This window comes from Brassica napus, chromosome A1, assembly GCF_020379485.1.
Source record: "Brassica napus cultivar Da-Ae chromosome A1, Da-Ae, whole genome shotgun sequence".
Classification (NCBI taxonomy): Eukaryota; Viridiplantae; Streptophyta; class Magnoliopsida; order Brassicales; family Brassicaceae; genus Brassica; species Brassica napus.
In genome coordinates, this window is record NC_063434.1 from 25,080,560 (window position 1) to 25,094,016 (window position 13,457).

The 13,457-nt window shown below is 33.5% G+C and overlaps 3 protein-coding genes across 4 annotated transcripts; 1 reads left to right on the plus strand and 2 right to left on the minus strand.

Moving 5' to 3' along the window:
- Positions 1–1,798: 1,798 nt before the first annotated feature.
- On the minus strand, positions 1,799–3,412 carry LOC106347425 (purple acid phosphatase 17-like). Its single transcript, NM_001316070.1, is given in 3 exon segments — positions 1,799–2,649; positions 2,729–2,885; positions 3,054–3,412. Coding segments are annotated over 3 exon segments (1,002 nt in total). The 5' UTR covers positions 3,243–3,412; the 3' UTR covers positions 1,799–1,993.
- Positions 3,413–4,340: 928 nt separating this feature from the next.
- BNAA01G27820D lies at positions 4,341–5,794 on the minus strand. Its single transcript, XM_013786966.3, has 4 exons — positions 5,498–5,794; positions 5,252–5,334; positions 4,720–4,775; positions 4,341–4,625 (listed from the first exon to the last, which is right to left on the minus strand). The coding sequence occupies exons 1-4, from the start codon at positions 5,667–5,669 to the stop codon at positions 4,547–4,549; spliced, it is 390 nt and encodes a 129-aa protein (XP_013642420.1). The 5' UTR covers positions 5,670–5,794; the 3' UTR covers positions 4,341–4,546.
- Positions 5,795–7,159: 1,365 nt separating this feature from the next.
- On the plus strand, positions 7,160–9,933 carry LOC106380065 (glutamate decarboxylase 5). 2 transcript variants are annotated; one of them, XM_013819895.3, is made up of 7 exons: positions 7,160–7,691; positions 7,775–7,874; positions 7,969–8,173; positions 8,270–8,470; positions 8,554–9,022; positions 9,136–9,188; positions 9,260–9,933. In XM_013819895.3, exons 2-7 carry the CDS (start codon positions 7,792–7,794, stop codon positions 9,719–9,721), a joined length of 1,473 nt encoding a protein of 490 aa, XP_013675349.1. In that variant the 5' UTR covers positions 7,160–7,691; positions 7,775–7,791; the 3' UTR covers positions 9,722–9,933. The 2 variants fall into 2 exon arrangements, with proteins under 2 accessions (XP_013675349.1, XP_013675343.1); XM_013819889.3 differs by having other exon boundaries at positions 7,161–7,874.
- Positions 9,934–13,457: the final 3,524 nt, after the last annotated feature.

Below are 13,457 nucleotides of genomic sequence, written 5' to 3' on the forward strand. Positions count from 1 at the left end.
TATTATGTTACAAAGTTGAATTATATAAAAGAAATAATTTAAAAAAAATTATATAATCCATGAATTACTTTATTTGGAATTCTGTATAAATCTTATGTAATTCTCTCTTACGCATGGGTATTTTACATGAATCCCAAAAAATCAAACCAAAATCAACTCGAAAATACTGGTTCACGTAGGATCCAGAGAAAAATACGTATTTTTTTTGGAAATGTGGGTCTCTGTTCGCGTCTGAGACCTACTCGAAACCGGTTGGGAGCCAAAATATCCAAAATGTTTGTGGATATTATTTATATTTGTGTATTTTGGATATATTTTTGGTATACATATATTTTTGAGTTTTTGGTTTGAATTTCAGGTTATAGTTTTGGATTTCGAGTAAAAATTCAAATTTTAAAAATATATTTTTGGGTATTCAGATACAATTTTGGGTATTTTTTGGTTCCACGGTCAGATTTCAAGTATAATTTTAGGTCTTTTGAGTATTTTCTGATTTTTCGGGTATTCGTTTAGATTTTGGATATCTTTCGTGTTTCGAGTATTTTTATGTTTATCGAGTTTATTTGAGTCTTAAATATCTTAAATATTTGAGTTTATTTTTATTCTATACCCGTTACGTACAAAAAATAACATTTATTTTATAGGTATTTGAATTATGGAGTCGAAACCATCCATATCCGAAAAAAACGATCCGAACCCAAATATTTTTTTCAAAATACCTAATTAGGTCCAAAAATCCCAGACCTAACAAAATTTATTGATTCGTTTTATAAAATTTTGGGTGGAAAATACTCTTCAGGTTTGATCAATAATGTTTAATAGGACATAACTCATTTATATTTCAAAAGTTGATCTCGTAAAAAAAATTTGATCTAATGGAGGAGGATGGTATATATGACAATGACTCTACGTATTAAAATTTTGATGTCATTTATATGTATATATGTTAAATTGAAGGAAGTTGATTTAAGTAAAATAACCATTTGAAAATTCCATATATATAGTCATAATCTTATTAAATTAGGTGAGATTTATTTAAATGTTAGAAGATATTATTTTGTTGCTATATAATATGAGATAGTTAATAATATTTAGTTGTATACAATAGGTTAGATTAAAAAATAAATAGGTGCAACAACTTTGTATAAGTAGATTTTTTAACACTCCTTCCCTTTTAACAGTATTGATTCGACAGTTCATTAATGAAATCTTATCTCCCCATTTTTTCTTCTCTCACACCGATTCCTTAAGGGTCAACCGTCAGGAAAAACTAAAGTTTCGTGTAACACGTAACGGAATCCTGCTAAGGTTGTGTCTAGAGATATGAGTTTATGGGCCCATATTGAATATCTAATGGACTATTAGCCCCAATAGCTCATACTTCCCACAGTTTCCTGTAGCCTATTAGTGTCTCTCTCAGATTTTGGTGAGCCATCCTCATCTTGTCCCTGTGGCTGTTGAACAACAGCTTGATCAGCTCCAAACTAAATTAATTGATCTTAACATTGCTTGGAGTAGTAAGATGTGAAGGAGTCTTGATGTGAGCATTTGTGTATTTTAGTGAACATTTTGATTGATCATGTTAGTGTTTGTTTCAACTAATTCAGTGACTAGCAGTTTGGTTGGTCCACTAGTTAGTGAAGCTTCCATATACACAGAAGAGTTAGTTTTGTGATAGATGCACATTGGAGTTTGATTCTGAATGAGAATTGCTTATGTTCTTTGTAAGAGAATTGCTGATGTTGAGAGCCATGTAGATGCAAGGTACCACTTTGTACTAAACTAGAAAATGGTTCTGTAATGCATTTGACTATAACATTAAGAAGATAATCATTAGGCAAATCATTACATTACATTAAGATAATATTTTTATTGGGATAAGCTATAGCTAAATTGATGCTAAACTAAGCAGGAAGCCTACCTAGCCTGCAATAGGACTTGAAAGATATGTTACAAAAATTACAAGGAAACAAAAATTTATTTAGACTTCTGATCAAACAGAGGAATGAAGAAGCTCCTTAGAAGTAACCCATTTGTGCAAAACCTCACCAAAGACATTGTAGAAGACAATCTCTGCATCTGAGTGAGTGAATCTAGCAGACATGAACCCTTGACCATCGTAATAAAATCTCACAGACTTAGGATTGTTGGTGGTCGGGTCAACATCTCCTCTCCAAGCCTTGGAACCAGCACCGCTCGTCAAAAACTGAATAGGACTGTCTTCATCACTAATATGTTCAAGACAGTGGTCGTGTCCATTCATATAGAGATCAACACCGTTCTCCTTCATAATCGGCAAAAGCTCTTCAACTAGCTCAACAGTGTTTCCATGGTGACCAATGCTTCTCATCGCGTGGTGTCCAACCACAATCTTCCACGTGGCTTTAGATCTCTTCAAAGAAGCTTCGACATCACGGAGGAGATACTTAACATAAGAGTTCCGGGACGGGACCGCACGCCAGTCGTACGTGTGACCATCTTCTTCTGTGTAGTATTCTTTAACGAAAGGAGTCGTGTCAACGAAGAAGATCTCAACCAACTCTGCGTCGACGATGAAGGAACGGAGACAGGTCCAGCGGCTGTCGATTTCCCTGAGAACAGAGCTTAGCTGAGCTTCTGCGTCGCCTCTGTAGTCATGGTTCCCCAAGACTGCATCATTTGCATATTAGTAAGAGAGTGATACAAAACAAAACTCATCAAAAACAGAGGATAAGTTTTGGATTATTACCACTGTACCACTGTTTCTGGAGACTTGGAGCAGTGTAGATGTTAGAGAAAGACTCTTTGAAGTTAGGATCGTGTTCACTATACAATCCATTGTCGTAGAAGTTATCTCCCGTGGACACCACGAAATCTAAACCTATCTTTTCTCCAACCCTTCCCATCTGTATTAATTAATTATTTTAAAATGTAAATTAAAAATACATTTTTTTATTTTTTATTTAAGACAGTGTTATTACGTACGAGGATAGAAGTAACAAAGACTAATCAATTTTTTTTTGGTAATCCAAAGACTATTCAACTATGGAATATTATTTAAGAATATTCCAAACCTGGTAGGCCACAACAGACTGATTGTAGTCGCCACGGCGACCCCAATCACCGATGGTTATAAAGCTAACGGAACCGTCGCTCTTCGCCGGCTCAATGAATCTTTGAAGCTCACCGTTCGTCATGCAGATACATAATAGAAAACAAAGGCTTGCCGCCGTAGCGGATATTAACGTTGTACGAGAATCCATACGTAAGGCTCACACAAATATATATATATATATATATGATAGAATATGATATTTAAGGCTTTGAGTGGCTTGGAGGAAGAGAATCTGTATATCTCTTTCTCTATGAATGTATATACTGAGAAATAGAGAGGATGAATATGTTGGATGGTTAAGGTGTGAAGGATGATGATGAGGAAGGAGGGAGAAGAAGAAGATGCTTTTTAAACAAGAAAAATTATTAAAGGTAGAGAAAAAGAAGGTGTGGTAAGAGATGCTGAAGGATATTCCAACCAGTAGCCGCATCTTTTTTATTATTCTTTTCATCCCCTGCTCTTAAATTTTCACATCCACCTCTCATTTTCTGTTCTGAATCTCAGAGATTTGGTTTTGTTTGTGGAAGTTTTCAAAATCTAAAATATTATATATACAAAACCCTATGTTTAGGTTTTGAGTTTTTAGTAAAAATGAATAATGAAGTTGTGGTTTAAAGTTTTCGGTAAATCTAATAAAAAGAATTACATGGTGATATATAGGAAAATTTTATTTTTGGCTCGGTCCAATATATGTAATTTTGATTAATCATCTATAATAAGGTAACTAGTAGAAACGTTGCGTGCGCAGTCATATGGTGGGTTGTTTTTTTTTAATGTATTGGAAAAGATTGAGTCACGAGATGGCATTGCTATTGGACCACATACTCACTTTCGGACAAGTTCTAACAGCGGACAATGCTGCTACAACCTACCATATGCCTACCCTATTGTCACTGTACACTTTCCACTTCCAGTGCTGTTCTTTAATTATTCTGTTAAAGCTAAGGTTTAAGTATATTGTTTATTCGAGATTAGAATGTGTCATAAAAATGGAAATCCCAATGATCCGTTACGGTTGTTTCGGTCCAGCTCTTTAAACCGGTCTAGATATAGTGTACCAGAACGGCTTCAAACAAAACCAGTCTATAGGTAGGCTTCCAAATACTATAAACAAATTGATTTTGACAGTTTAGATCCGGGCAGATTGGTCTATCAAACCGGACCATCAACCCCTAGAAAACCAACTCGGCTTGGCGCTCGCAGGGCTGTCCCAAAGCCAATGCACATATAATTGCAAGGAGTGATCTAGATTTCTTTAAACAACTAATCTGTAAACGTCAATTTTCTGGACATGAAATAGAATAGAACATGTTGTTTCGCGAAAAAGTAAATCAAAGTTGCAAGTTCAAACACACATAAGGTCTGTGCAAAGATTTATCGAGATAAATCGTCGTCTACTAACAACAAGCCGAGGTGATATTATAACATCAGAACCAGACTCTGAGGAGATTACTACTCCGCCTTGTATCTCTTCTCTAGCTCCTCCAAATGCTCAAGGTCTTTGTTGTACTTGCAGATGCGATAAATACACCTGTCAGTGAATTATGAGAGAATATAAGTCAATTCAATTCAATTACACAAGTGTAAAGTGTGAGGTGTGTGATAGTTGATGATGATGTATGTACCAGTAGAGAAGGATCCCAGCCGCACACAGAACCACATTCCTCTGAGCCTTGTAGATCTGCCACACAAGTAAAACTTGTAACTTTACTGAGCTTAGACATTCTAGGGAAGGAGACAACAGAAGCCGCAAATAACAGATTGAGAATATCCCCAAGGTTCGATATATTACAACTAACAAAAGGCTCAGACCGAGATGTTTCAAGAACAGAGGCAGCTAGAGTGGTTAACTCGCATCGACAATTAACCCCAAGCATAATTCACAAGAACAAGGCGTAAAAATAATAAGTTTCATTCTTACAAAACTATCAAAGAAAGTACATCCTGATGGTTCTACTAAAATAAGATTCCTTAGCTTCGTAACCACCGCAGCTAAGTTATGCAAAAAATCGAGACGACACTGTGACAAAATATGCAATTGGTTGAAACTACTGAGAACTCAATTATTGATAAATTCTCAAATCATCGAATGATTTATAATCTTCAAACAATGAAAGATAGATTTAAACATAATAAAGTTGTAAAGATAATGCTTACGGATTTCTCATAGCGATCTCGCTCTGTAGCAGTGCAAACCTCGGATGAGCACTCTAGTCTATGCTCATTCTTCCAGTAAATATCTGAAAGAACATGAGCCAAATAATTCAAACGAGTAATTATCAAATCAAAATACCAAAATCAATTCCGGCTCGAAACCCTAACTATAAAGACCATATCAATCAGGAACAGGAAAGAGTGAGAAATTAAACGATCAACGACATATATAGAGAGAGAGGGCGTTACCGAGGAGTTGAAACCCGGCGAAGGCGACGATGGAGGCGGCAGGCTGGAGTACGAGCGAGACGAGTGACACGATGCGTTTCTTCAGAAGCATAGGGTAAGGGAGAGTCAAGATGACGGCGATCGCGACCTCCGCGGCAACCACGTACGACAGAATCAGCCATTGCAATGCCATCTTCTTCTTCTTCTTCTTCTTCTTCTTCTAGATCTCTCTCTTTCGCTTTCTTTTTCTCGGTCCTCTTCTTTTATGATCTGGATTCGGCGTGCGACCGACACGTATCTACGCCGTAAGCGAGTGCCCGCTTGTCCTTGACTTTTCTTTCCTTGATCTTTTAATTAATGGGCCTTTTGACGGCCCGATAACCCCCACCATTTTATGGAGATTAATGCTATTAACTTCAGGTTCAGATTGGCTGTTAACAGAAAATCTAATATATTAAAATAGAAGTCACAACTTCACTTCATGTGTGATTTTTTAAAATGGACATTTCTTAGAAAATTATATTTCATTTTTATCTTAATAACATTTATCAATTATTAATGAATCAATAATATATCAGTTTTTACCTCATAACAACTCTATCCTATAAACCGGTTCGTTTTGTGTAACAGATTGACGTCAGTAACAATCTCCTAATATATACTACATACAAATTAAATGATACAAGTATCACATTAAAGAAATCAAAAATCTGTCATCATGAGTGAACTCCTAACGATACCAAGACTTTGTAACATATATGAAATTTGTAACATTGTCGAGCTCTCTAATGACCCATAGTTTATCATCTTGAAAAATTTATTATAACAGCAATATTGAATCACCTAATAAATACATTCAAAACTATTCTTAATGAATCACTTTAAAGATTTTAAAATCTGCCATTATTAAACCCATAGCTTGAGCAACATGATAAAACCGGTGCTACTGGTATATATATTGATTTCTTTTATTTAATGGATTCAAATTTCAAAATATAATATATATGAAATATAACTATTCCATCCCTACATACTTGCTATAGATTTTGTAACCGTAGTGAGTAACAAAAGATCTTTACTTTGATTTTATATTTATCATAATTTATATGAATAACAATTAGAGATCATAATAATGATCTAGCATCAAATATTTGTTATAAATATTGATAACATGTTAGATAATATAATATGTTAAAATATTTTACGAATACCAGTCCAGTTCACAAATTTTGTTATCACAAAAATATGCCACATTTATTAAAAAAAATTAATTATACATATTCCCTTTTATTTTGGAAAACTAAATCTGATTTTTCTACACCTTTTACCTATTTTTTCAGTCAAATATTTAGCATACCGGATTTATTAACAATATAAGAAAATTATATATTAAATAGAAAAAAAAATAATATTTTATATTATTACAAAATAGGTTCTATTATTATTTAAAAAAAAACATATATAATAAAAAAATATTTCAATAAAATTAACAACATTTTTCATATAAATTTAAACTTTATAATAAAACCCGCACGGTCGTGCGGGTCCGAACCTAGTTAATGTTAAAAAGGAATATTGATAGTATTCAAAAAGACACATTCGTTTAAAAGTATAGAAAACTGATTTTCATAGAATGAATCGACATGGAAAGTTAGTTTTGGATAAGCCTTGATTATCATAAAGTAAATGGAAAGAGATATTGCACAAGAAAGCAATTTATTTTGTTTCTCGGGATATATGAATTATTGAATTAGGATTCTGGTGAGAGAAGAGGTTCTTTGTAGCAAGTAGCAACTATTGGCTTCGTATATGTATGTCTAAAGATATTTTCAGACTCTGTGAGGGCTCTCCGTTTATGCAATCCTTTTTTGGTGGTGGTGCGTAATACTATGAGAGTTCATAAGCTTCCGAATAGTGGTTTTTTGTATAGCTTCTTAGACTCATCATATTTATCTCTTGCGCAACATATTTGATGTGTATACTTTGAAAGGAGGTGGCAAACTAGCAAGTCTCGCTGCTATTAATTCATAATCCGGCTTACAAGGATCTGTAAATTTTCATAAGATCAATTATAGTACACCAGTTCTTCTTTACTACTGTGATGTAGTTCTCTCTGACAATAATAGTATACAATACACAATTCAAGGGGAAGAGAGAGAGAGAGAGAAAGAGTCAAGGGGAGGCTAGTGAAAAGAGGGAGTTCGTTCCTAAATTTGTAAGGATAGTTTTGCTTTCTTTATTTATCTGTCAAATAAAAATTTCTGACATCTATTCTCCTCTTCTGTTCAAACATTTGAGAACAAGTTAAAAAAACAATGGCACTCGCCAGAAACTCTGATTCTGAGGAGCATTTGCATTCCACTTTCGCTTCCAGATATGTCCGTGCTGTTATTCCCAGGTTTCTCTCTCTATATATCTCCTTATGCTCGACTCTTTCCTCATCTCTAGTGTTTTTTATGATTGCATTATTGTGTTTGCATATCTTGAAACAGGTTCAAGATGCCTGACAATTCCATGCCCAAAGACGCTGCTTATCAAGTGATCAGTGATGAGTTGATGCTTGATGGCAACCCCAGGCTTAACCTAGCTTCCTTCGTCACCACTTGGATGGAACCTGAGTGTGACAAACTCATCATGGAATCTGTTAACAAGAATTATGTTGACATGGATGAATATCCTGTCACTACCGAGCTCCAGGTTCCCCTTTTGTCTCTCACCATCTGTGTTTTTTTATTACAAATATGTTCAAGCCTGTTTTCCATATCTCAATATATCTTGATCTATCCTCTTCAGAACCGGTGTGTAAATATGATAGCCAACTTGTTCCACGCTCCCGTTGGAGAAGACGAGGCTGCTATTGGATGTGGAACCGTTGGTTCATCTGAGGCTATAATGCTTGCCGGTTTAGCTTTCAAAAGGAAATGGCAACAAAGGAGAAGAGCTCAAGGTTTACCTACTGATAATCCTAACATTGTAACTGGTGCCAATGTTCAGGTCTATTTATAAAAATGTACTTCTTGCTCATCCTCCGACCATCACATTTAATTTTGAAACTGATTTTGGAATCATCCGGGCAGGTGTGCTGGGAGAAATTTGCAAGGTACTTTGAGGTAGAGCTCAAAGAGGTGAAGCTAAGTGAAGGATATTACGTGATGGACCCAGCTAAAGCTGTAGAGATGGTTGATGAGAATACAATCTGCGTTGCAGCTATTCTTGGATCCACACTTACCGGAGAGTTTGAGGATGTGAAGACACTAAACGATCTCTTAGCTGAGAAAAACGCAGAGACTGGTTGGGATGTTGCTATTCACGTTGATGCAGCCAGTGGAGGATTCATTGCTCCTTTCCTCTACCCTGATCTCGAATGGGACTTTAGGCTTCCATGGGTGAAGAGCATCAATGTCAGTGGTCATAAGTATGGACTTGTCTATGCAGGAGTTGGTTGGATTGTCTGGAGAACCAAAGATGATTTGCCTGAGGACCTTGTCTTTCACATTAACTACTTAGGAGCCGATCAACCCACTTTCACTCTTAATTTCTCTAAAGGTTTTGTAACCACTACTTTTTTTGCAAAGCTGGTTAATTATGTTATTACAAACTATGAGAAAGTTTAAACTCCAATCATTTTGTTATCGCATTTACCCTAATATCTTTTGTAGGGTCGAGCCAAATCATTGCTCAGTACTATCAGTTTATCCGCCTAGGCTTTGAGGTACTTGTCACTCTTATATTGTTTCTTCTATACAGTTTCATCTTATTCTAAGAACTATATAATCATAATAGGGATACAAGAACATAATGGAAAACTGCATGGACAATGCAAGGAGGCTAAGAGAAGGAATAGAGATGACAGGAAAGTTCAACATTGTGTCTAAAGATATTGGTGTGCCGCTAGTGGCATTCTCTCTCAAAGACAGTAGCAAACACACCGTGTTTGAGATAGCAGAGTCTCTGAGGAAGTTCGGATGGATAATACCGGCTTACACTATGCCTGCAGATGCACAACACATTGCTGTGCTGAGAGTTGTGATCAGGGAAGACTTTAGTCGAGGCCTTGCAGACAGACTCATCACACATATCTTACAGGTACTGAAAGAGATCGAAGGGCTTCCTAGCCGGATTGCGCATATAGCAGCTGCTGCAAAGGTTAGTGGTGGTGAAGAGAAGACTGCCAAGATGTCGTTGGAGGATATCGCTAAGTATTGGAAACGTCTTGTGGAAAACAAAAGAAATATTGTCTGTTAGGACCTAAGGGGAAGATAAGTCTTCATGCTTCTTCTTTGAACCAATAACGTGTTTGGTAATAAGGTTTTCAGTTTATAACTTGAACTTCCTTTTTGTTTTTTTCCTTCCTGGCATTTTCTTTATTTGATGGTAATCTCTTATACAATAAAGCAGATTTTTTTTTTCCATAGGGGAAAAAAGACATGTGGCACTCTAACTTTGAGTTTTGTTGATTTCATCTCGGGACTGATCTGAATGGACTATAACAAATGTTTTATTGTTTGCCTATGTTCACGGGCCTTACTGAGTCGTATCAACTCTGTTTGGACTCAACAAAGAAACAAAAGCTTGAATAGCTGCATTCACCTTCGAGTATATCGAAAGTGAAGAACGTAGAGAGCTTGACGCCATTGCAACTCTCTTTACTCTTCTTTGTGAGGGAGAGAGAGATTAATGAGAAACGAGGAAGAACAAATGCATCGTTCAATTTTTTGATGTTGTCTTCACAGGATGTTGGAAAATCTGCACTGGAGAGCTATCAAGAGTACTTTAATTTCTGGCTTTAACATATTTGCTTGGATTGATCATCTTCCCTACTTACACAAAAACATGAAAGGTAGTGAATAAGTTTTTATATGATTTCGACTTAACTTCTATGTTTCTTCTTGGCCTTAATTCTCATCACCACCTGTATTTAGATCAGTGTTAATATTACGTTTTTGGTATGCCATGGGAGTTTCTGTGGTTGAGCCCAGCAACAGCAGATCCCAAGGGTTGAATAAGTGTGAGTGCAGTTGGCGGCAAGATGAGATGAAGAGACATGTAGGTCTAACATCATGTGAGGTAGAGAAAATTAAAACTCTGATGAAAGGCAAGAACTGAGAGTAATCTTGGGACAGCTAATTTTTTTTTAGAAGTTTCAAAATAGAGATCAAAGCGTTGAGAGAAAAAAAAAACTGTTAGAGACTAACATGGAAACAGAGAAAACGATGAAGGAAGATCTTCATACAAAGCTGAACATACGAAGTCGTCTTGAGAATAATAATTGAGTTAGTCATAATTGTGGTACCAATCACACTGCCTTGATTGTATGTGAACAAGTGAAAGCGAACGCTGAGAAGATGGAGATGGTTCCAAGGAAGAAGAATTTAAGGTTCTTGAAGAAGTTTTTTATGATGACAAAAGTGAGCAGCAAGAAATGTGTAGCCTTCACTATGTAGTGAATAAAAACAAAGATATAATATATTTCAGAGGGCTTACGTTTTTTTTTTTGATAACTCTAAATTTTATTTCCAAAATAAAATTGGTTACATGAGCAAAAAAAAGGAGAGTAAGGTTGTACACCCCTTGTTGCAGCAAATTTTAGCTAAGGTCAGTTGCGAAGCCAGAAGATTTATGGTATGGGTGCATTATTAATAAGAAAAACATAGGAGGAAATCGAACTTGAGTAAGTGTGGGTGCACAACTTGACTTTAACCATTTTATCTAACAAATTCTAATGGTTTTAAGCCTAAAAGTTAGAATTTTATTATTTTTATGGGTGCACATGCACACACAACCCATAACCTGCCTTGTTGCGCCGTCTTGCTAGGAAAATATCTTTCGTGACCCTATCAATCTTGTTGAAGATAGCTAGGGGCGTTGTTAGAGATCTTTCATGTTTCCTATCAAGTCTTTTTCTCCATATGTGATAAATTGTAGCTTGACAGACAATTAAACTGAGAAGCCTTCTCCTTGGCGACCATCTCTGCTGGAGAAGCCACCCAATCATCGCTTGCCAAAAATTTATATACGATATAACCCAACGAAACTTGCGTTTTCGAAGCGCGGATAATCTAGTAGTCTCTCTTTTTCAAAATATTTGATGTTTTTGAAGATTTGTATTGTTTCAAAATAGAAAATGTTTTAACATAACTATGCAACTTTAATTTTATTAGAAACTGTTTAACCAATTATATTTTATAGTTTTGTAATGATTGGTTGAATTGTTTTTAATTTATATTTTTAATAGTTTTTAAGTTAAAAAGGTAAATTTTCTTAATCTTTGTGTTTTCATCCATGACATCAATGTTTTTAAACCCAATCCGGACACTGAACCGGGCGACTTACCAGACCGCTAGGTCACTGAGTCGACCGCGGGTTAATAAATGAATTAATTTTATTATATAATAATATATTAGCTACGAAAATAAATATATAAAAACTAAAGTTTAATATTTTCTAAATGTTTTTTAAAACATAAAATAATAGTTTGGATATGTATATACTTTATGTTTAAAAAATATTTAACAAATACTTAACTTTAGTCTTAACTCTTAATTTATTACCGAAATTTTTAAATACTCTAAACTATTTTTTGATATTTTGCATGTCGAATGAAAATAAAAATATAAAAATATTGATGATAGGTATATTGTGTTACATATACTCCGTTAAATTAAAGTATAACTATATCTATTCATCGTATTGGTTTGGTTGTTCAGCTTAGATGTGTAAACATATTTTGATTTTTAGTAATTTTAGTATATGTTAATTTTGAAAAACAAAATTATAAAAATAAATTGATGATAGGTACAAAGTTACATAAAAACATAACCGATAAATTTTAAAAGGAAAGATTATTTCTTTACTTTACTATAGAGACTATTTTCTAATATTTTTATGAAATCACATTATATATATAAAAATAAATGTGTCTTAAATTTTATTAATACTTTATTAATCATATATGTTATTTGAAAATATAAAAGAGAACTTAAATAAAAAATAAAATAAAGTTATCTTGATTTATATTAGTTAAATTATTTTGTAATAATTTGAAAAATAGATTGATTTAAATAAAATGCTTAATACTTTTAAAATATATATTACTTTGTTTAAGATTATCTTTTAAAAGAGAAGATTATTTCCTTACTTTAAAATCAATATTATTTTGTTAACTTTCTTTATTATGAATTACACTATATATAAAAAATATTTTCGTTTTTAAAATTAGTTTTTTTTCTTATATTGATTATTTGAAAAAATAAAGAAAAAGGAAAGCTAAATAAAAAAAGGAAACAAATTGAATAAATAGTTAATAATGATAATTAGATATATTTGATTCATTAATAGTATCATCGTAATCAACCACCGTGAGAATTAATGTTAGCACGACACGTAGGAAACTGATTTCTCAAAGAATTTTGTTAATACTTTATTAATCATATATGTTATTTGAAAATATAAAAGAGCACTTAAATAAAAAAAGAAATAGTGTTATCTTGAGTTATGTTATTTAAATTATTTTGTGATAATTGAAAAATAGATTGATTTAAATAAAATGTTTAATACTTTTAAAATATATATTATTTTCTTTAAGATCTATACTATTAAAAGGGAATCAGTCTTTAAAAATCTACTTATGAAATGTTGTTGGACCATTTCATTAGAATGCTATATTTTATATCACCTTAGTTAATCAACTCCACATAATATGTTTAATATTTGTGCCAAACTAAAAGATTCAGTGACAAGATTTTGTGCTTATTAACATAAAATAATTATAGTAGCATTTATTTTCAAATACCAGAAAGATAGTGTTTAGATATAGTTTTTATTGTCAGTTATGATGATCATTTATCCGACCTACATAAAGGTTGATTTACAACATTTATTAACATATTATATGAAGAGATAAAACAGTTATAAGTTCTTAAATTAATCAGTAAAAATTAGCTTTTATTAATTTGGTAAAATTTTATATTATTATTTTTAA

Excerpts from the sequence above, each read along its gene's own strand:
- LOC106380065 (XM_013819895.3), top strand. The coding sequence starts at position 7,792 with ATGGCACTCGCCAGAAACTCTGATTCTGAGGAGCATTTGCATTCCACT. Across the intron at positions 9,023-9,135 it reads CACTCTTAATTTCTCTAAAG|GGTCGAGCCAAATCATTGCT; the intron begins GTTTTGTAACCA and ends TATCTTTTGTAG. Across the intron at positions 9,189-9,259 it reads TTATCCGCCTAGGCTTTGAG|GGATACAAGAACATAATGGA; the intron begins GTACTTGTCACT and ends TAATCATAATAG.
- BNAA01G27820D (XM_013786966.3), bottom strand. The coding sequence starts at position 5,669 with ATGGCATTGCAATGGCTGATTCTGTCGTACGTGGTTGCCGCGGAGGTC. Across the intron at positions 5,335-5,497 it reads CGCCGGGTTTCAACTCCTCG|ATATTTACTGGAAGAATGAG; the intron begins GTAACGCCCTCT and ends ATGTTCTTTCAG. Across the intron at positions 4,626-4,719 it reads GCTGGGATCCTTCTCTACTG|GTGTATTTATCGCATCTGCA; the intron begins GTACATACATCA and ends ATTCACTGACAG.